At 38.3% G+C, this 22,169-nt stretch overlaps 1 protein-coding gene across 1 annotated transcript in view; it reads left to right on the forward strand.

Annotated features, from left to right (window-relative positions):
* ZFAT (zinc finger and AT-hook domain containing) overlaps positions 1-22,169 on the forward strand; it is a 74,006-nt gene that overhangs the window by 46,436 nt on the left and 5,401 nt on the right. Inside the window, exons 10-15 of the mRNA XM_005143809.4 lie at positions 2,039-2,212; positions 5,293-5,381; positions 8,298-8,436; positions 12,299-12,417; positions 14,352-14,478; positions 16,102-16,232. Coding sequence (XP_005143866.3) covers positions 2,039-2,212; positions 5,293-5,381; positions 8,298-8,436; positions 12,299-12,417; positions 14,352-14,478; positions 16,102-16,232 — 779 coding nt within the window. The remainder of the gene's footprint in view (positions 1-2,038; positions 2,213-5,292; positions 5,382-8,297; positions 8,437-12,298; positions 12,418-14,351; positions 14,479-16,101; positions 16,233-22,169) is intronic.

Raw genomic sequence — 22,169 nt, forward strand, 5'->3', positions numbered from 1 at the left:
CGCATATGGAGCTGCACACTCATAACAGGAATAGACAGCTTAAATGTTTTATAAAATTAGTATGTTTCTGATTCTGTTTTTCCCCAAAACTCATTCATAAACATCTATTAAAGTATTGTGTAGTAAAAGTGAGTAAGGAGGAGTGAATTAAATGCATGCTCAGTCTCTTCAAGCGAGTGATTTTATGTATCTTCTCATGGGTAACTGCTGCTCCTTTCACATTTGTCCAGAAATACTTGGACTGGAAACCTATTAGGAAAACAATTGAAATTTGGTTGCTTTGATGTATACATATAAATTCTGTGTGTATTTTAGTTAAATCATGCTGAGCATGGCAAGAGGTGACATGGGCATAAACAGTGATGAAAAATCCATAAGATAATACTGATCATATCCATGACTTTTTAAGGAGAAATTGCAGTAGTGTGGCAACACACAGGTTAAAAATGCCTTGAAAATCTACATGCCTTAAAATCTATGCCCAGTAAAAATCTTGTGTCTACCCAGTCTGTCTATTTTTATAACAATTGGAAGACCACTTGTATGCTCTTTAATCAGTTGTAGTGTTCGAGCATGATTTTGGATTCTTTAGTCCTCTCTCTACATAAAGGGACTAATGGGTTTTGATACTCTCAAACTGGCATTTTGGTTCCAGAGTGTTTGTTCCTATGCAGATACTTCAGACATCTGTACTAGTATTGCATGTTTGTTTGAGTGCTTTAACTATGAGCTCACCTATCCCTGTACTGTAGTGGTGCTTCTTTCTAATAGCCTTTACTCCACTAAGGAGTTTAGGTAATGCAAAATTGTAGGCTTAGAACTATTATGTATTTCTTTGTATAGTTTGTTCTGCCATGAAGGTTTGGAACCCAACTGACTAGTGTGAGAAAGAGGTGAACAGGAATTTATTTCCAAATCAAAGTGTGCAATCAAGTCTGCTTAAAGTAGGCTATAATTCCTCATCCTTGTAATTCTAGTCCTGAGGTAATGAATATCATTCTAAAACTGCCAGAGAGCCTCATGAAACTGTTGAACTACTCTGCCAATTCAGATTTATTCAACTTCTCTTTGAAGGATTTACTTTGTTCTTGTAGACCTGTTAGATGACATACTGTGTGTCTCTCTCTGTTGCATACATTGGACTGTTTGAGAGAAGTGAAATTGTAAGTGCTTGCATAATACCAAGAGGGCCAAAAATAATAAATTAAAAAACAAGTATTACAGTGTGAGCCATTAGCCAGCCTGAGAGTAACTAACAATAAAACACAGCTTTGCACAGCTACCTAATGAAACAGTGCTCTGTAAAACAGGTTTCTTCATTCTTTATGGTATTAAATGGAGAATGGTGGCAGGCTTCCAGTATCTGAAGGGTGCCTACAAGGATGCTAGAGAGGGACTCTTCATCAGGGACTGGAGCGACAGGACAAGGGGTGATGGGTTCAGACTGAAACAGAGGAAGTTCAGGTTAGATATAAGAAAGAAGTTCTTTACTGTGAGGGTAGTGAGGCACTGGAACAGGGTGTCCAAAGAAGTGGGAAATGATACATCCCTGGCAGTGTTCAAGGCCAGGTTGGACAGAGCGCTGGGCAACATGGTCTAGTGTGAGGTATCCCTGCCCATTTCAGGGGGGTTGGAACCGGATGATTTTAAGGTCCTATCCAACCCAAACAATTCTGTGATAGTTATCTGAAGACCTTTAGAGGAATATTTGGTATCTCTGCCAACTAGGCATCGATTTAGGCAGTGGGCTCTACTTCAAAACAGAGGATTACCAACCAAAACAATTAGTATATCCTTGGTTAAACTCAGTGTCTGGCTTCAATAAGGAAGTACTTACTGAAAGGAGGGTTTCTTGTAGAATTAAGTTAAATGATACTGCCAAGAGCTTGTATCATTCTCACAGAGGCTGTAGGTGGGATTTCTTAAATGCAGATAGCCAAATTTTAAACTCTTGGACCTTGTTCGTGTTGCTCACATGTCCCTGCTCTCATCACAAGGTTAAGCTTGCTTGTATCATAGTATGTATTTTTATTTCTAGGTGTCAAACCCTTCAAATGCTCCCTCTGTGAGTACGCCACTCGCAGCAAGAGTAACTTGAAAGCCCATATGAATCGTCACAGCACTGAGAAAACACACCTTTGTGATATGTGTGGGAAAAAGTTCAAATCAAAAGGCACTTTGAAGAGCCATAAACTCCTTCATACTGCTGATGGTAAGTGTATGTTTATTACGTGCAAGTTTATTCCAAGGCAATAAATACGAGCTGTACTACAGGGCCTTGCTAACAAGCATTTTTCAGTTGAACAAAGTGCTGGCTACAGATCTTGTTTATCCCTATGAGACATTGTGAAATAATTCAAACCTTTGCAAAATTAGTATCTGTGAAAGAAAAACAGCTGTCTCTGCAATACTTGAGACATTGTTTGCTTTATATCCCTTTATATTCTTGCATACAATTGTTGATCTCAATAGAAATTTGAAAGCACAAATAGTTGCATACTTAAGTCTCTTACTACTTCCGTCTGCAAGAGTATTGTTGGGAGTTGGCAAATGCAGTAGCCCAACAGAGGCATGGCTGCTGCAGCTCTTTCTAATCATCTAGTGGCAAGCCTGAGCATGAGTTCTCTACACACACACATGCAGCAGCTGAATTTGCTCTGTAATCTTAATATTTCTGTGATAACAGAAATAAGTGAGATGCAAATCCAGAAAAATACCATCTTTTGTATGAAAATTTGGGATAGAACAATATTTTATTCCTCTGTGATTATCAAATTGAAAATAGCAAGATGGTGAAAACAGCAAGTGGTGAGGTACTGGAATGGGTTGCCCAGGGAGGTTGTGAATGCTCCATCCCTGGCAGTGTTCAAGGCCAAGTTGGATGAAGCCTTGGGTGATACGATTTAGTGTGAGGTACCCCTGCCCATGGCAGGGAGGTTGGAACTAGATGATCTTAAGGTCCTTTGCAACCCTAATTATTCTATGATTCTATGATCCTATAAGATAAGCTGTGCAGACCTTCATTATGACTTAGTACCTTGATCGTTGTTACTCATGCAGCCTTGTGAAACCTCATTTCACTCTATTGACCATTTAATTTAAACAATTTTTATTAAAAATTGCATATTCATTAGTGTTATCCTTTCCTAGAAAGCACATGATGCTGTCTTGGAACTTTAGAATCTATGTGAAAGTTTTGTCAGAGATGTTTATGTTATTTATGCTTATATCTGCATGTATAAAGGAAAGAGATAATCCCTTTTGCATTGATATGATGCTGGAGAAGGACTCTTCAACAGCGATTGCAGCAATAGGACAAGGGGTAATGGGTTTAAACTTAAACAGGGGAAGTTCAGGTTAGAGATAATGAAGAAGTTCTTTACTGTGAGGGTGGTGAGGCACTGGAACAGGTTGCCCAGAGAAGTGGTAAATGCTCCATCCCTGGTGGTGTTCAAGGATTGCTGTTCAGGTTGGACAAGCAAGTCCAGGGCAGTGTTCAGGTTGGACAGAGCCTTGGGTGACGTGGTCTAGTGTGAGGTGTCCCTGCATATGGCAGGGGGGTGGGAACTTGGTGATCTTAAGGTCCTTTCTAACCAAAACCGTTCTATGATTCTGTATTTTAGGAAGCCTACAGTTACTGTAGTATTACCATGAGTAAGTCACTTGTTATTCCAAAAGTACTTTCCAATAATTTGAGACAACTTGGTCAATATCAGGCAGGTGCTGCCCATACATCTGAACTTCATATGCAAGAATCAAGATTTACTTACCAAATGCAATCCTCAGCTGATTCCTGGCTGCGAGAAGGAGGCAGATTGCATCTGAATTAAAAGGAAATTCAGAGCACAATTAGCCTATTTAAAAACCTCTCTGCATGGGGTTTCATTTCAAAACCTTTCTGTTTTGTTTTCACCATCTGCTGTGTCCAAATAGTGAAATTCAGCAATGAAAGTTGAGTTTTATTTTACATGGGAGTTATTTCTACTTCTTCAACAAAATATATGTGTGTGTAAGCCATTACTGCAATTCAGCTGAGGCTGCTTTGAAATTTGGCACTGCAGTTGTGCAGGCCCTGCCTTGTCTGGCTTTGCCTTAAAGGTACGAAGTTAGTTTTAAACATTTATTTACATGCATGGAACTATATTCTCTTATCGTTTACTGCTAGGTCAGGCTGAAACCATGACTCTAGAGGCAGTGTTATTACCAGGAGCCTTTTTTATCTAGCTTCAGATTGTCATCATCCTCTGCAATAACTGAGGTGATTAAATGTTCATTTTTGATGCACCTCCCTCCTTGACTGATGCAAATAAATCCAAGATTTACACTCTGTTTGCTTTATTCTTCTTCAAAAGACGGACTTCTCGAGAATGGCATGATAGAAGACAATTCCGTTGTTTGGGCTTACTACTGTTTGTGATTAGAAATAAACCAGAAAGCCTGTGTTTCATTATATTCATTTGATGTCAGAAATTGTATGAAGGTTTTTCTTAGCTCTGTTTTATGGAAACTTTCACACCTAGTATAAAATACTTGTAACTTCTGAAGAAATCTGATCTCTTCAGGATAATACAGAATATTTTGTATTGTTCTTCTCCATTCTCCATTTTACTTCTTTTGCTTTTGCACTAGTTTTTAATACATGCTTATTCCACATGAAGTCAAATAGATTTTACCAGCTAGGGGCAGTTAATATGCAAGAATGAAGTCTTTCTCTATTTAATACATCTTGTTATTTGGCTGGAGGTAGCAGGCTGATAGAGTCTTAAAGATGAAATAATGGAGAAAGGGAGTATGAGCCCCAGAGAATAAAAGGAAGGAAATGGTGTTGTTTTAAATCATAAGGAAAAAAAGGTTACTTGGGAGAGATAATGCTTTGAAAGGAAAACGTATTTGAATCATAACAGTTCAGTGCTTGGGAGAGAAGTAGGTAAAAACATGTGAACATAAACAAGCACCTGTGTTAAGGATTTCCAGATCTCCTTTACAGGTAGCAAAATAACTGTGCCTCCAGTTATAAATAATTGATTTCCTTCTTTCATTTAGGCTGCACTATAAGAATTCTTTTTGTTCTTTCCCAAGTTACTATCCCAGAAGCATTTAGCCTATTTAATGCTCATAATTTAAAGATGACATTCAAGCCTTTTTTCTTCCTTACCCTGCTCTTAGCTCTGTTTAACCAAAATTTTGCAGAGTAAGTGCTAGACTTCAAGTATTGTTCATAGGAGGAAATATAATCAGTCATTTTCTGACCTTCAATAGAAAGAAGTTATTCCATTTCTATTCCCATTTCAGGAAAGCAGTTTAAATGCACAGTGTGTGACTATACAGCTGCCCAAAAACCACAGCTCCTCCGTCATATGGAACAACATGTCTCTTTTAAGGTAAGAAAACATAGAAATCATTGCTTATTGATAAGTGATTTAGAGAAGCATGGAATTTCAGACAGCAGATTTAAAACTGGCCCGTTTTCCTGTTTGATGACAATTGTGCATCTTAACATTTTAGTATTTTGGGAATTTTGACTTTATATTCAGACTTTTGACATAGGATTGTTTTATCCTTGGACAATTTGTAATTAGTATCTTTACTTGCCAAAAATACATGTTGCAATATAAATCAAACATTGTTGGATTTTTGTGATTGTCAGTCCTTGAGACAACTCATCTAATATGTACCTTGAAATGTCATAGGGAAGTAGGAAAGCAAACCCCATCCATCACTGTTCATTACCATCTTAATTTTCTCTGAAGGTTTGCCATTCTATTGTACTAGAGGTAAGTTCATATACTAGAAGAAAATTGAAGAGAATTAATTCTAAAACACCCCATTTATCTGAAACGTGTCTTGGAAGCAGTTTTAAGGATTGTTAAATGTTTCTGTGAAGTGTTTAGGTTAGAGGTATGTTTTACTTCAATAAACTGTAGTATGGTTTTATTCCTATATTTCACATTGGTTCTCAGCATAATCAGTTTTGATGTAATGAATTGTGAAATGTTATATTGAAGGAATAGAAATAATGTGAGTTTCTTTTCCAGAAAAATCCAGTATTTTGTATGAAAATGTTCATTTTAATGTAACATTTTCTCTTGGCTATGGGCATATTTCTTATTGAAACTATCATGCTATTTTCATTTCCACCATCTTTCATAATCTAGCAAATAATTCTGCTTCTATAAGGAGTACACTTCAACCATTCTTAATAAGCACCAATGCTATGTACCTCCATAAGGCAGAAAGGAAGACAGTCTTTTGATTCATGGTTTAAATTTTGGAGGGCAAGACATAAAAGCAAATGAAGCAAGTCATCTAAAGAGAGGATACATTTTGAACAAATAATTTCCCTGTCTTCAGTATGTGACTTTGCTGGGGACTTATCTTTTTAAAAGGATTTTGTGTAAATGAAAATACATCTTTCTTCTTTTTAATGGCTAACGGGATGAATGTACTCATAATGCAGTTCCTTAAATATAGCTGGTTCTAACCTCAGGATTAGATTTAAAACTGTTGACTCAGCATCCCTTTTCAGCCCTCCATCAGCCTGCATGTAAGTGTGCCTATTCAGTGCATTATCAAGAGAATTGCAAAACACTGAAATAGGTCAGTTGGGAGTATTTGTCAAAAGGAGTTCAAAACCTGCTAGTAAAACATTGCCTCCTTCTGGGACAGTTGTTTGCAACATATCAAACTCAGTAATGTCAGTAGTTACGTGACCTAATGATAGTATAATCCTTCTCCCAAGAAAAAAGGCTGAGAAAGTTGAGATTGTGCAGCCTGGAGAAGAGAAGGCGCTGGGGAGAGCTTAGAGCAGCTTCCAGTGCCTAAAGGGGCTGACAAGAAAGCTGGAAAGGGGCTTTTTTTTTAGGGTATGTAGGGATAAGGCAAGTGGGAATAGCTTTAAACTGAAAGAAGGAAGATTTAGACTAGGTATTAGGAAGAAATCCATCCCTGTGAGGTTGGTGAGGCACTGGCACAGGTTGCCCAGAGAAGCTGTGGCTGCCCCATCCCCGGCAGTGTTCAAGGCCAAGTTGGATGGGGCTTGGAGCAACCTGATCTAGTGAAGGTGTCCCTTCCTATGGCAGGGGGTTGGAACAGGATGAGCTCCAAGGTCTCTTCCAGTGCAAACCATTCTATGGTATTTCCACGTTCCATGAACTTGCAGTCCTGCTATCCAATAGCAGGTAACACACAGGACATGCAACTACGTAGAAAGTGGTACAAGAACACAGGAGTCTGTCAGAAATGTTTTCTTGAAAAGACTGTTTCAGCAGTATTCGGAAAGGAGAGTATCCCTCTCTGAAAAATGGAATAGCTGAATTTTACAGTACCCTTTTAAATGTAAGGTTAAGGGGATCTGAACACCACTTTTCTTCCTTATTGTTGCTGTTTGGAGCCTGAAGGAAGGTCATGAGCAATAAACTTAGGGGAATGCTCTGGTCAACAGACCGTGACTGCAGACATTTCTCTTCTTTAAATTCAGCTTCTTAATAAACGTTTCTGTGTGAGCCATCTTCAAGCCTTGTTGCTTTGTATGAGACATTTTGTATCCCATACAGGGGTACTTGACTTTTCCCCTAGGACTTTGGTCAATGTCACTTTCTTTTCCAGGACTCTAATGGTTGTGTTAAGCTTCCTGTAACTGTGTCTCTCAGTGAGAAGGTTCTTCTCAAAGGCTAACATTAGGCACAAATACTTGTTTTCCTAAGCTTTTTTTTTTTCCTTAGAAATGTCTCCCCCTGTCAGTTGAAGGCAGATGTATCCTTAAAAATCAGTTATTTTAGTTCTTACTTTACCAAATGGTCAGATGAATGTGCATGCCAGTGAAAGAGGAGCTGTTGGAAGCATGTTGGAGAGAGAAAAGGAAAGGGATCAACCCTGTCAGGTACAGTTACCTGTGGAATGAGGTTGGCTGCACAATCATATTGTGCCTCCAGTTGTTTTATCTCTCTTAACCTCCCTTTTCAGACCAAAGCTCATGGCAGCTGAGTCGGTTCCTTGTAGTAGAAAAGGCTCCACGTGGTCAGGCCTGCGATCATCAATTACAAACCACAGTTTCCTGAATTAGAAAAAGTAGATAATAAACTTATAATGGTCAGAATACTTGGTGTCATGCATGTAATAAAAAGTACCAAATTTTAGGTAGCATTTAGTTACAACTTCCATTTGTATTTAAGTTTGGAAGGTCTCCTTGGAAGATGCCTAAACCAGAAATTTTCATGGTTTCTGGAAACATTGCAGCTTTAGACCTGCATCCTGAAAAGGACAAGAAATGTGGTCTAATTTTTCCTTTCTGCTCCTAGCCTTTCCGTTGTGCACACTGCCACTATTCCTGCAACATATCTGGTTCCCTGAAGAGGCATTACAACAGAAAGCATCCTAATGAAGAGTATGTAAACGTAGGATCTGGGGAGCCTGCAGCAGAAGCCCTGATCCAACAAGGTACATATCTACCTTATAGTAGACTTATTATTTGCTGAAGTGAGTTTGGTGTAAAGTTAACTTTTGTGTGATATGTGTTCCTTGGTTTATTGGGAGTTATGTGGTAAATCATTGCTAGTTTTTATTAGTTCTGAAATGGCCACTTTTTACCATTCATTCAGTTCTTGGTTTCAAAAGGGTGGTGTGATTGACCTTGCCTGTGCTATTCCTTGTTGCATGAATTTATCATTTTCATGTTTGTCTCCTTTTGTAAGTAAAGTATCACTACTTCTTGAAATGAATGATGAATTCCTATCATTCTGCTGATAAATTTCTATGACAATTTGGCAAGGTTGAACTCAAGGTAAGGTTGAGCAAATGTGAGGGAAGAGACTGAAGAGTAAATGGCAGCAAATCATTCTCCACTACAAAAATGGGGAGAGGGAAGAGACCACAGGTAAAACAAGTTGTAAATTGTTACACTGATAATCTGGTTTCTGGTTAAAGGAAGCACACCTTATCTGTATAAATATTATTAGAATAATGAAAATTTTAACAGTCTAATTCAAGAATCACTATTATTCTAGATATATTATTATAAAGAAACAATAGAGTACTAATATACAGGAGAAGAGTCAATAGTATTATTAATACAATTAAAATAGTAACACATGTTTATAGGGATGCTGGGGAGGGACTGTTCATTAGGGACAAGACAAGGGGTAACAGGTTCAAACTTAAACAGGGGAGGTTTAGATTGGATATAAGGAAGAAGTTCTTTACTGTAAGGGTGGTGAGACACTGGAATGGATTGGCCAGGGAGGTTGTGAATGCTCCATCCCTGGCAGTGTTCAAGGCCAGGCTGGATGAAGCCTTGGGTGATATGGTTTAGTGTGAGGTGTCCCTGGGCATGGCAGGGGGGTTGGAACTGGATGATCTTAAGGTCCGTTCTAACCCTAACTATGCTATGATTCTATGATTCTAATTTTTACTCCTCTGCCTGGTGCTGTGCTCACCCCTCTACTGTTTCTCTGAGAAGGGTGCTTTCCCTCTGATGTTAGCATTGGAATGGGTTTTTTGGTAAGTTAGCAGCATCTGGAGTTCTTTGCTGGGAGGAGTATGATGTTCATCTTCCTCTCCCCATCCATTTGGGGCCATTGTTACATGTTTGTTTACACACATTTATGCTTTTCTTTTTCATTGTTCTGTAGCTCCTTATTAAATCCAGATTTACTGTATATGGTGCCCTTCATGTATGTTAAAAGGAAACTAACAAAGGTTAATGTCTAGTAAAAGCTGTCTATACCTATTCATATTGTATTCTGCTTATTCTAAGTTACGGACTGAGCCTGGAGTGAATGGCCTCATACTTGTTCGTCTTCTCTACTCTCAACTGTTTTTTGACTGCATTGCAGATAATCTTAATTGGAAATATTTGTATGAATGTAGACAGCTGGACTCATCTCAAAGATTCCTAGAATGAGGCTATGAATAAATGAATGATTCATAGAAGAGGGAACAGCTTTAATTCTGCCTCTGTATTGTTATTATAGTTTCAGTATTAGAGTAATGCAGAAATGCGTCCTCTCTTTCACAACAGCAGGTTTTTGTCATTAGCACAGACTGGTGTGAAATGAATATTTAATTTCATTTTGTGTAACTGATAATATCTTTGTCCCAATCTGAACAGAGTATTTTTATTTTCTGAACTTTTGAGTTTCCCTTAATAGGGAAACTTTCTCAGTTTTGTCTAGAGATGCAGTATTGAGCATCTGCTGTAATAGTCAAGCTTGATGAAGAGTTATAATAGATTGAGAACAAGGAGGGGAATTCCTATAGGAATAATCATAGACTCAGCTAGGTTGGAAATGACCATTAAAATCATCAAGTCCAACATTTACCCAAGGATTGCCATGTCCACCACTAAACGATTAAGGGCCTCATCCACAGTGAAAGACCCTAGTGACTGGGTGTAGTTATATTCTGTTTTTATCAAAAGAAAAAGTTTAGTTCTTTTCACCTGGTAGAATACCATAAGGTGAGTTTCCTTTAATGTAAACCAGAATGCTTTTCTAATTACCTGATTCATAAAAGACTGTGCAGTGAGGACTTGGCTTATAACCAGCTTATGAGGGTATATTTGAGGCATTTGGACATGATAGGTAAGTGTCATCATTTGCCATGATAATGTGGAGTCAGCCATCTGGTGTCATAGTTTCTAAAGTAGCATAACACTTCCCTAGCCATTAGATTTGTTAGAGTGAGTTCTGATCACCTAATGCAACCATTTATCACCTGCAGATTATTTTTGTTCTGCTTTAGTCAACAGGGGGGGGGAAAGAGCAATACTTCTTTGCATAAGTACAAGCAGCTGAGATGTGACATTTGACCCATTGGCTTTCATCAGGGGAAAAAGAGTAAAAGCTGTTCAATCTACTGTAGAAAATTGGTTGCTTATGATTTTGTCATTCTCAGTTGTTTTATCTGCAATCCTGCACACTCATACTGTAAACCTTGTGCTAAATTCATGCTGTGCATTATTTTACAGATAGAAAACTTAGGTTTACAGTTTTGTATAGTAACATAAACAGTAGAAACTCTCAAAAGCGGAGACAGTTGGGGTAGAGATGACATTACAATGTTAACTCTTCCAGTTTGCTTTGATAATGTGCCAAAAAATGCTGTTTGTTTGAAACTTGAGAAAACTCTAACAGCTTTCTTAGAGAAGATACATGTTTTAAAAATGATTCAAGAATGCCATTATTGTGTATGTTGAATATTGAGATCTTAGTGTTTATAAGCACTTCAAAAGAAATCCCAACATTGACTGAAAGAGTACACTGTGGTTTTGCATTGTGTCTCAAAGGCTGGCACAAGCAGGGGTTTGCAAGACAACAGTAATTAAAGCTGGAGCTTGTCACAGACCCCAGTCTTGTAGATTTTTGGACTATACAAGCGTCCACATTTAGAAGCTGTGATGATGTGTAACGGAGTAGATGTAGTCTCTGTGGAGCCGTATGGTCTGAAATAAAAGAGTATCTACAGTGCAGAAGCATTAGTTCAGAATTATATAAAACACATGTTAAGCTTTGGTTTTGGTGGGCCTAAAGCAGAATGTAGGTCAGACACCCTCAGACTTGAAAGAAACTTCACTTGGAAACTTCAACTAGTCTCCACTAGAGCTGCTGTTGAATTGCAGCCAGAAACACGACTGTTACGCACAGACTGAAGCATCCCCTATGTTTGCAGTGTTTTTTGTGGCCACAAACTTTTTCACTTTTTAATGTACATGCCACTTCTGGAATGGCTTTTGTCAGCAAAGAAGGTACAAGATCTCACTCAGGAGAGATTTACTTTGTAATTCATGTTCTCTCTGTTATAGCTTGGCTACTCCCTTAACATTTAGCTCCTGAGAGATGAAACCAATATTTCTTACATGGACATATTGCAGGAGTTGTGCTGTATCTGAGACTAATGCAGAGAGCTGTCTGTTTGTGATCTTTCTTTCTAATTGGTCTGCGGCTGCGGTTCCCCAGGGAGAGATGTAGAGAAGGGGAAAGATAGGAACAGCATTCCTGCAACTTAACATCCACCAAAGGGAGGCATGCAGTCAGGAAATCAGGGCTGCAGCAGCTTCTTAGATATACGAGTTGTTCCAGACTCTTCCCATTACCATTAATCCAGAATTGCCCTTAAGCACTATAGAAGTTCAACTACTTTGTTTCTTCCCCTTTTTCATGTTGGGCAGATGGCTAAAGAAAAGCCCCTTAAATTACAGTTGTGTGGCTTGATTAAGATGGGGTCAAATTAAATGGGTTCTTAGTGCCTTGGAAAAGAATTTGTATGAAAATAACTCAAGGAATTTATTTGTGTTTCCTTATAGGTGGCATTAAGTGTCCTGTCTGCAGCTTTGTGTACGGCACAAAATGGGAGTTCAACAGACACCTTAAAAACAAGCATGGAATGAAGCTAGTGGAACAAGATGGGGAGACCAAGTGGGAGGTAAAGCAAAGTTGCCATGGCTTTGGCACAAGATTTTAAATAAATATAGGGAGAAAAGTTAGGATAAGAATAAGAAGTATTCCAAAAAGTATTCTTGACCTTATATGCAATCAGGAGGTCATATATTCTAATCTCCATTTTGGATGCATACTTCTCTATGACTGTTAAGCTCGACTGCTTTAATAACTGGTACGATTAACATCCTTGTAAGTGCTTATTCCTGCATTTTAGGGATCCAGTCCTCTATTTGCAGCAGAAAGGGTGAAAGTTTTAGTGAAAAAGTGTGAAATTTAAAAACTTACTGCATTTTATTACATGCTAAACAGTCGCTGGTGTTTGCTGCAAGATGCACAAAGCTGCAAGCTTGTTTTGAATTGATGAAAATAGCTTAGGGCTTGGACCAGAGAAGGTTAGAATCTAGAATCTAGTTATACAGAGTAAATATATAGTAAGTCTTCTGTCACTTGTACTGCGTTTTCAGCTTCAATCCAAAGTATTCAGGAAATCACAGCATCACAAAGATCAGACCTTAAAATATGTAAGTTAGACCCAAGAAGCTGGGTTAATAAAAACCAAGCCAACAACTTTAATTTTCTTTGTTTGGGGCCCTTGAGAGGTCAGGCTTTCCTCTGCTGTTATGTGCATAGCAGTTTGTTCTGAAATGAAAACTGTTAGTCTTAAAGAGCAGAGCTGACTGTAGATGCAGAAGCTATGGGGAAACCACAGAACTGTGTAGACCCGTATATGTAAAACATTAGAGTTGGCAAACTGAGTCTTTGCCCCTGCCCGAGTAGGCTGTTGTTGGTGTCCAGTGAGAGGAAGAAGCCACAAGTCAAATGCAGCTGACTGACCTCCACACTTTAAGACTTGTTCTGCTAAATTTCAGGCAGTCTAACCCCTGTTATAAATCTAATGCCTGATTCAAAGGAGCCGTCCCGCAGTTCCTGTTTAACAGGTTTTGAGTATCCACAGGTGGAATATTAAGTCCTTGAAAAATAAGAGTAGATTCTGCATGGTCAGTTATCCAAAAAAGGCCAAAGATTTTAAAATGTAGCTCTTCAAAGTCTTGTATCCACATGAATTTCGCAAACAGTTCTCTTATACACTCTCCCAGTAGATGCCCATACCTGAAATAATTAGAGGACATCTCGGATGCAAGAATGTCTCTGCTCCCCAGATGGCTATAGAGATGTCCCATCAGAGCAGGAATGCATACTGACAGCTTGTCTTGAAAAAACACAATTATGGAAAGAATAATTTCTGTGATATAAAATGCTGTTTTCAGACTTCACAGGCATTTTACCAGATCTGCAAGGACGTCTGTTACAGACCAATTTTGCCAAAAAGGTCTTTACCATACCCTGATACAGCAGAAGTCAGTTGTTAGTTCTAAAGTACCTGTGCAACAAAATTGAAGTCACAACAGTGTAGCATACTTGAAACAACTTTTGAAGAAGAATCTGGAAGAAAACTCTGGATGATATCGCAGCTTCCATGTAATACTCTTGAATTATAGAAACTTAGAATCATAGAATGGTTTGAGTTGGAAAGGACCTTAAGATCATCCAGTTCCAACCCCTATGCCATGGGCAGGGACACCTTACACTAAACCATGTCACCCAAGGCTCTGTCCAACCTGGTCTTGAGCACTGCCAGGGATAGAGCATTCACAACTTCTTTGGGTAACCTGTTCCAGTGCCTCAGTGCCCTCACAGTAAAGAACCTCTTCCTTATATCTAACCTCAATTTCCCCTGTTTAAGTTTGAACCCATTACCCCTACAGTCCCTAATGAAGAGTCTTCAGTACTTCCATAAGTTCAGTTACAATATTTGTTGTCCAAAAGTCATTCCTTTAAACTCAGAACTTTGATTGTCACCAGATTGCTAAAATGGAAGTGTGATTATTCATGCCTTGGCTGGGTTTTGTTTTCAAGTTAACTGCTGAAGTTTCTGAAGAAGCATCCACTCAATATCTCCATATCACAGAGGCTGGAGAAGATGTTCAGGGCACTCAAGCTGCTGTAGCTGCATTACAGAACCTTAGATACACTTCTGAGAATGGTAAGTTACCTTTTTTTTAAGTTGGAACACAAAATACATCTTTTCGTGAACACATTATTCTTTTGAGTATACTGGCCAATATACGATCTGCTGTCAAACTATTAAAAAAGATGAAATTTGCCATCCAGAACTTTTAGGATTTTTCTTTGGGGATAAATAATAAGAAATGACCATTTGTTACGAATTTCTATATCCTTAAGTCATTAATACCTATTATGCATGGTTTTGCACTCAGTTATTAGGGGTGTGGAATTTCCTGCCTGTATTATTAAATGCATTGTGAAATCAGTTATTTTGGCAGCATAGATGGTGTGTATCTAATGGCAATTCTCTAGCTATTATTTTTCTCCCTGCTTAAGTCAGCCAGACTGCAGAAGTGACACGGTGGAATAGCTCATTTACCATGTTCCCAAGGCAGTACTAACAAACTTAATTCTGATGGCACACAAAACTGAGTAAGCTCTTCCATATCAAATTGAGGAAGAATCAGAGTGGGATTAGGTAATGACTGTTGAGTGGGAAATAACAAAACTGGAAGAGGATGAAAAAATTCCAGGTTTCTGAGAGTATTAAAACATCAGAGTCTAGACTAGGTGTTAATATATTTTGAGTTTACTTATATAAAGAAATGTGTTGGTTAGCAGAAGATAGCATTTTACAGTTGTTTACCATTGTGGTCTCTAGAGTTTATAATGCAGATACATTTCAAACCCGCCTACTTTTAATGGCATTTCCAAGCATGTTGCAATTAAGTTACTGACAATTTCTGTATATTGTTTTATTTTAATGACTGGGAAAATCTCTTGGGAACTTTACTTAAGCTTTTATACCTTTAAATTAAAATACACACGATCGTGGAATATACTGTACATAAGTTTTGATTTTAAGAATGAATATCTAGTTTGCAGAGTAGAATGACTTGCTCTTTAGTGCATCCAACTTCAGATACTCTTTCAGCATATTGCCTCTATGTATGAAAGCCAGTATTATGCTGTCTAAAGGCAGTTGTATAGCAAAAAAAAAGCTAAAACAAGCAAACAGTTTTCAGTACTCAGCTAAAATTGTTTATTGTGTACATAATACAAGTACTTTCTGTTTGAAATGGAATTATCTAACCCAGATCCCCATCACAGTTATTCTTTTACATTGAAGGCTATTGCAGATGGCCAGACAGATGGTAAGCAGAGGTTTGTAGTACATCAAATAGCTATTGTGGTTATAGAGGTATAGTGTTCAGCTTCTATTTCAGCTGAATGTCTGTCAAATATCCATTAGGATTTGTAAACTCTGGCAGGTTCCTAATTTACAATTACTGCTGTGAGTTGTACCTGTTGTTTATTTATCCAGTGGATTCTTTCAGATCTCTTTCAAATAGGCATGAAAATGATCAGTGTGGATTCATTTTCTGTTCATACATTCCTCAGGCAAATTTGGTTTGTGACTACTTTCCTGCCATGGATCTGTTATTGAGTTGTCATATTATTGAGCTATTTGAAATGTATGAACAGCACTGTGAGTCAGAGTTAAAGCAGGAGGGGAAAGAGTTGCTTCTAGCACTTAGATTCACATACCCTTAGAGCTGTTTTACTGCAATGATCTTATGCTTACTGTCTTTCTGATCAGGTGAAAGGCTTGATCCAACAGCTGTAAACATCCTGCAGCAAATCATAGAGTTGGGTTCGGAAACCCATGACACCACAGCGGTTGCTTCTGTAGTTACCATGGCACCTGGCACTGTCACAGTGGTGAAGCAGGTAAGAGCTCTTTTCTTCTCTAAACAAGCTATATTCAATTTTCACAGATTATGAAATGAGTATTACTTTGAAAGGGCTAAATTTTGAATGACCGTGCAAGGCACGTATGGATTTTTTCCCTAAAGTAATCTTTTACTGCATGTTGTATGTGTGCTTATATGCCCACACACATACATGTTTATACATATACAAGAGCAAATAGTGACAGTACAAGGGGTAATGGCTTTAAACTGAGAGAGGGTAGATTTTGATTAGATATTCAGAAGAAATTCTTCTGTGTGAGGGTGAGCAGGGAAGCTGTGGCTGCCCCATCCCTGGCAGTGTTCAAGACCAGGTTGGACATGCATGGAGCAGCCTGATCTAGTGGAAGGTGTCCCTGCCCATGGCAGAGCGTTGGAACTGGATGAGCTTTAAGGTCCCTTCCAACTGAAACCATTCTACGATTCTATGATATATACACATACAAAAATGCCGACATTTATACACATGTAAAAATGCCGACATTTTTGCATGTATGTAAATTATGAGTCGACAAATACAAATACTTATGTACATGTGTGTGCAAATAGACCTTTTTTCTAGCAGGTATTTTCAAAGTTTTTACTATACCTGCATTGTGCATGGTCGCTTAGTTCCATTGTCATCTGAAAGAATCAGGAGGTCCATGACACAGCTTTGATCCAGGTACAGAAGAGCACAGAAGGGCATTGTTTATGTAGTGTAGTGATGTAGGACTGTACCCAAGGGTGAACCATTGTCATTAGCCTTTGCAGTGGTGTCCTGTGGCTGAGGTTTGACAGACTTGTGGGGTCCTAAAGTCATGTACTCTGGGGAGAAAATGAGACTTCTCAGTCTGAGTTCACACTGAGGGTGGCAACACAAGTGATCTGTGGGCATATGACAGCTCCAAGAAGAATACTGCAGGTGCTCCTTTATAGCAGTCACTTATGTGAGACAGAAATTATTGTGAGCACTCACACTTGATATAAATAAAGAAAAATCCAATTGAGTTGTAGTTGGTTGAAAAGATCTGTGGTTAATTTTGTTGTTTCCAGGAAAATTGTGCAAGACCAGAAAATACAGATCAGGATCAAAAAAAGCATATATAAAATTGATCCATTTCAGGGTTTTGCATGAATTCTTATTCCAGAAAAATGATGAATTGAACTGATAATTGGTAGAATTGATGGTAGGCAGCACTATAGTTCCTCTTAAAATGGGACAGACCTTATGAGATATTGGTAAAAGTACTTTAATGTGCATCTGTTTTCCTTAAAGTTTGGTACTGCACAGTTTTGGCTAAAAGTATTTGCAAAGCACAGTGTTAATGAAGCACTTCACAAATGAAGGATGATAAGATACGCAAAATCAGCAAGTAGAAGGAAATAATTGTACATTTGAGGTGGCTTTGGACTGCAAACATCAAGACTTCTGCTCAGTACTTCTTCACAGAAACCTGCGTTTTGATGTTTGAATGTTAAGCTTTAAGAACACATTATTAAGAAAATTCAGTGGTTCTTCCTCCTCCAGTTATTAAATCTGATCAATGTCTGATTCATCTTAAAAATCTCTCATCTTCCTTTTTAGGCCACCTGAATTTAGTGGTAGCTTTTTGTGGAGAAATTTTTATATTCAAAATTAATGTTTCCCCTGACCTTTTAATCCATATTTCTCAGCTTTGGAGTTTACAAGCTGCTAAGCAGTGGTCACTTCTTTTTCCCTTGCCTTGTATACATCAGTGATTCTCACTGGTCCAGTGTCGAACTGTCACAATCTCCACTCCTGTCAAATCAAATATTACATTCTCAGAGCACAGAATATTTTGCTGCTTTTCTTATTTGTTTTCTCCCCTGCCTCAGGGTTTTGTTAATAAAAAGCATTTCTCTCCTTCCCCCCCCAACTTGAAGTTGCACAGAAACAAAAGCAGTGAAGAATTTCAGTGCATCTCAAGTTGAGTGATCTTGTGCTACCTTTGCTTTCGCTGGAGTTTACTAACACTTTACTGTGATGCTCAAAGCGCTGTTCCTGTATTAACATGTTTCTTGCACGCACTGGAATGCCTCCTCGTTTATTCCTTTGGTAGCCTCAGTGACTTTTCACTTCATATGTCCAGAAGTGTGCAGATCTCTAATTTCCCAGGGGACGATCAAGTGGCAGTATGGCTACTGACCACCCACTTGACTGCTTAGTTACCTTCTGTGGGCTTTGTGGAAGTGGAAGGACCAGGGGGGGTCTGTAGATGATGATGATTCCTCTTTTAAATTTTTCTCCTTTCACTTTTCTCTTACTTTCTTTCCTCTTTTAATTTTCAATGAAAATCAGTGTTTTATCAAAGTCTGTTTGATTTGCTCCACAGCTTTAGTTGCTTTCCAGTTCTTGTCTTCCCACCAGAACATTGCTTCAGAATTACAGCCACAACCATTTTTAAGTTGAGGGAAAGAAGTCTTTAAATGTTGCTAACCTGACTGTAATCCTCTCCTGCTCAGTAGTGTCAGCTTTTCTTTTTTTCTCCAATTCTGAATAGCTTTCTATGGGGTATTGCTCATTTGTACCTACGACTTTGTCAGGTTTTAATTATGTTGGGTTCCTAATGGTTTACCTTGACATGATCTTAAGAAATGTTCATATTTCACTTTCCTACTGGAAGATTTATTCCACACTGTCTTCCTTGACCTTCAGGTTCTCTTGTGGATTGTGAGACAAAAAAATTCATTCAGGATGTCAGCCATACATCAGCGTCAGCTGTCTCTGGTTTTCCACTGTTCTTTAATGGCCTCAGTGAATCCATCCTTAGCAGCTTGGTTCCATTTTTTTCCTTAACAACATTAACTGTAGTTCTGAGTTTTATGCTCTTATGTTGGTAGTATTCTTTTCCTCTAAGTATATAAATTATGTAAATTATATAAATTATCCGTTTCTTTCAGCAGTTCTTCATGTCTCATTTTTTGTGAGCCCTTGCAAGTTCCTTTCATAGTTCTATATTTGCATCAAAGAACTTCTAAATCCTGAATTACTGGAATGTGTTTATTGCTGTAAAAGTTACACTATATTGTTGCTCTCTTTGTCTCCTGTTTCCCCCCAGAACTTTCTCCCACAGCTTGTCTCTTCCTTACATTTCACCTATAGAAGTGTCATTTACACTTAATCCTTAAAATTATGTGTGAATCCAGATGTATCTTATCAGTAGTGCTGCCACCTTCATGCTTTAGCACTTCCCTTAACCTGTGTGCTCAGATACCTTTGGTGTGCAGTACTTGTAGTATTTCAGATTAATGCCAGACTTTTGCCTGCAAAAACAGTCTGTCTTTATCCATAAGTCTTCTTAGCATATTGCAAGATGTCCAGTGTATTAATTAGATTTGGGCCAGTATTACTGGTATATTTCATATTATACTGGTATGTTTTTCTGAATTGCTTTCTATTAAGCCACAAGACAGAAAGGATGCTGTGTTTGAGGTGTTTTATTAATTCATTGATCTAGGCTGCATGTAGTCTTATTGCAAATATCTGAAATCATGAATACTGGATCATAATGGAGGTGAAATCAAGATCAGATTGTCTGTTCAGAGCCCCCAACTCCTCAGTGTGATGTTGGAAGAAAAGGAATTAAATTCTGACATTGGAAACTTTATATTTTTTTTGTCCATAGGGGTGATTTTATAAAAGAAAGCAATTTGACAACATAGCAATAACCAGTCCTAGTCAGAACTGGGATTCAACTTATCATTTTAAAGCCCCAAAATGCAAACTTACTCTTATTGGCTTGGATTATGATTGGGGTATAGAAATCATTGTTGGATCTGAAAGTGTCATGTATATGAGGCCTTTCAAAGGTGGTGTCTGGAGTCTGAAATGACTTTAGCTCATTCTTGCCTAAGAGTCAGTATACTGACCTGTCATCAAAGTTGAACTTTTTCTGGTGTTTAATTTGGGAGAAATCTTGTGTGACAGCTGTGGAAACATGCGGCTGCTAAGGAACATCATACACACCAAAGGCCTGAGAAGAAAATCATTGTTATGAAGTGTTGCCAGTGTGATCTGAGACTGGCAAAAATCCACACTGAAGTTCTGATCACAGCATCCAGGAGAAGTGCATCCCTGTCAGTTTGAGTCCTTTGCAGTTAGTTACTAGTGATCCAGTGTGGATCTCTTTCTGAAAGAACTAATGGATGTTTATGGCATGCAAGTTGAGTTGTTCTGCCCTGCTTAAAGGCCAAAAAAATATAACAATGTGGGGAAAAGGTGAGAGCAAAGAGTGCTAAGTTTGAAGAATAAGTAGGAAAGAGCCTGGTAAGTGCTTAGAAACGGCAGGAAATACTGTTAATCCTTGAACCTTATTTCTTGAATCCCTCACTGCTTCAAAAGGGTTCCCCCTTCTCACTCTGTGTCCATCAGCATTATTTTCTTCACGGTTGTTGCTCTTCTATTTCCAGTGCTTGTTAGCAAGAATGTGTAATTGTAGAAAGATGCTTTCTGGTTTGATCAATGTCTTTATTTTTCATAATATAGTGAATTGTACCGGATGCCTTTGAAACAAAAGGTAGAAATTCTGTACAGTTCCTTATCCAAAGTTGCATTTTTCTTTTTGCCTCAAATTAGTGAAGCAGATGAGTCGATTTTGGATTCCTGGTCTCAGGCAGGAATTTAATCAGCATACAACTCGTTAAATTTGGCTGCATGTTGTCTGTTTTTCAGAGTTTGCGATTGGGATTCTAATAGACAATTGTGCTGCTAATTTGCCATGCTTAAGCCTGTAATCTTGTATTGGGTTTGTGTGGCAAGGTTTTGGTAACAGAAAACCTTTTTCCTAACCTTCATAGTGTATATTTTGCTCCTTTTGTATTCTTTCAGAAGAATTCAAAGATTGATTTTCTCTGCCCTTCTCGACAGAGTTCTGTTCACTTGATGTTCTTTTATGCCACATCAAACAGACATTTGTTTTCATTTCCAAGGCTTTTACCCCTTTCTGGCTTAGGAACCCATTTCTCATTAACTGGGAGGATTTTGACTCCTACCTTTGCTCAGGCCATGAAGATTTAATTGCTCGTAACTTTTTTCAAACAAGTTTCTTAATACCTTATTCCATATTATGCTTAGTTATGTGGATTCTTAATGAAGAGCAATATGTACCTCTTTGTCTTCTCTCAATTACTCCTCAAAAATATGGTGACAGTAATTATCTGTGGTTATATGGCTGTATTGATACTAATGTCTGTCACACAAGACTACTCCTGTCTCATTTATGTTGTACTCCCCCACTCTTCTTTTTCTGTATCTGCTTTTTATATTGAACTTACAAGGTCTTTGGGCCATGAAATACATTTTGCACGTAGCTTTATCTGATGCAATCCAGGTTCTGGTCCACAGCACTGCACTCTTAACAGCAAAGAGCAGCAATCGGCTGCTGAATTCTTTCCTTTTTCTCCCATTCAGTAATAAGAGACAGGACTGATGTTCTGGCTCTGTACACTCTGGAGCGCAGGGTTAACGCTCTTCCTGAAAAGCATAGTGACCTATTTTCAACCTAGACTTCTGCATAATTTGCTCTGAAGAGTAAGTGTATCGAGTATTCCAGTAACTAGGCAGATCTTTGTGAAGCTTAAGGAAACACTTAAGGGTTTCCATGCGTTTCACCCTTTATTTCAGTTCCTTTTATCCTTTTATTCTGTGATCTCTTCAGGCTTCAGTAAAATCCTACCATGGTAACAGTGTCTTTCTTCAAAGTGACAGCAGTAGCAATGCACAGTGAAGATTACACATCAGCTTGAAGCTGATCACAGAACAGTATTATGGAGTGTAACAAATCTTCAAAAATAAATAATAATGTTACCATGGCTGTCATGTCAAAGGCTGCAGAAACACACCTTTTATTTCAGTCTGGCTCTGACTTGTAACTGCACTATGCTTGGTGATGGTGTTCATGTAGAAAATTTGCTA

The sequence above is a fragment of the Melopsittacus undulatus genome, chromosome 1, assembly GCF_012275295.1.
Source record: "Melopsittacus undulatus isolate bMelUnd1 chromosome 1, bMelUnd1.mat.Z, whole genome shotgun sequence".
Taxonomy (NCBI): domain Eukaryota; kingdom Metazoa; phylum Chordata; class Aves; order Psittaciformes; family Psittaculidae; genus Melopsittacus; species Melopsittacus undulatus.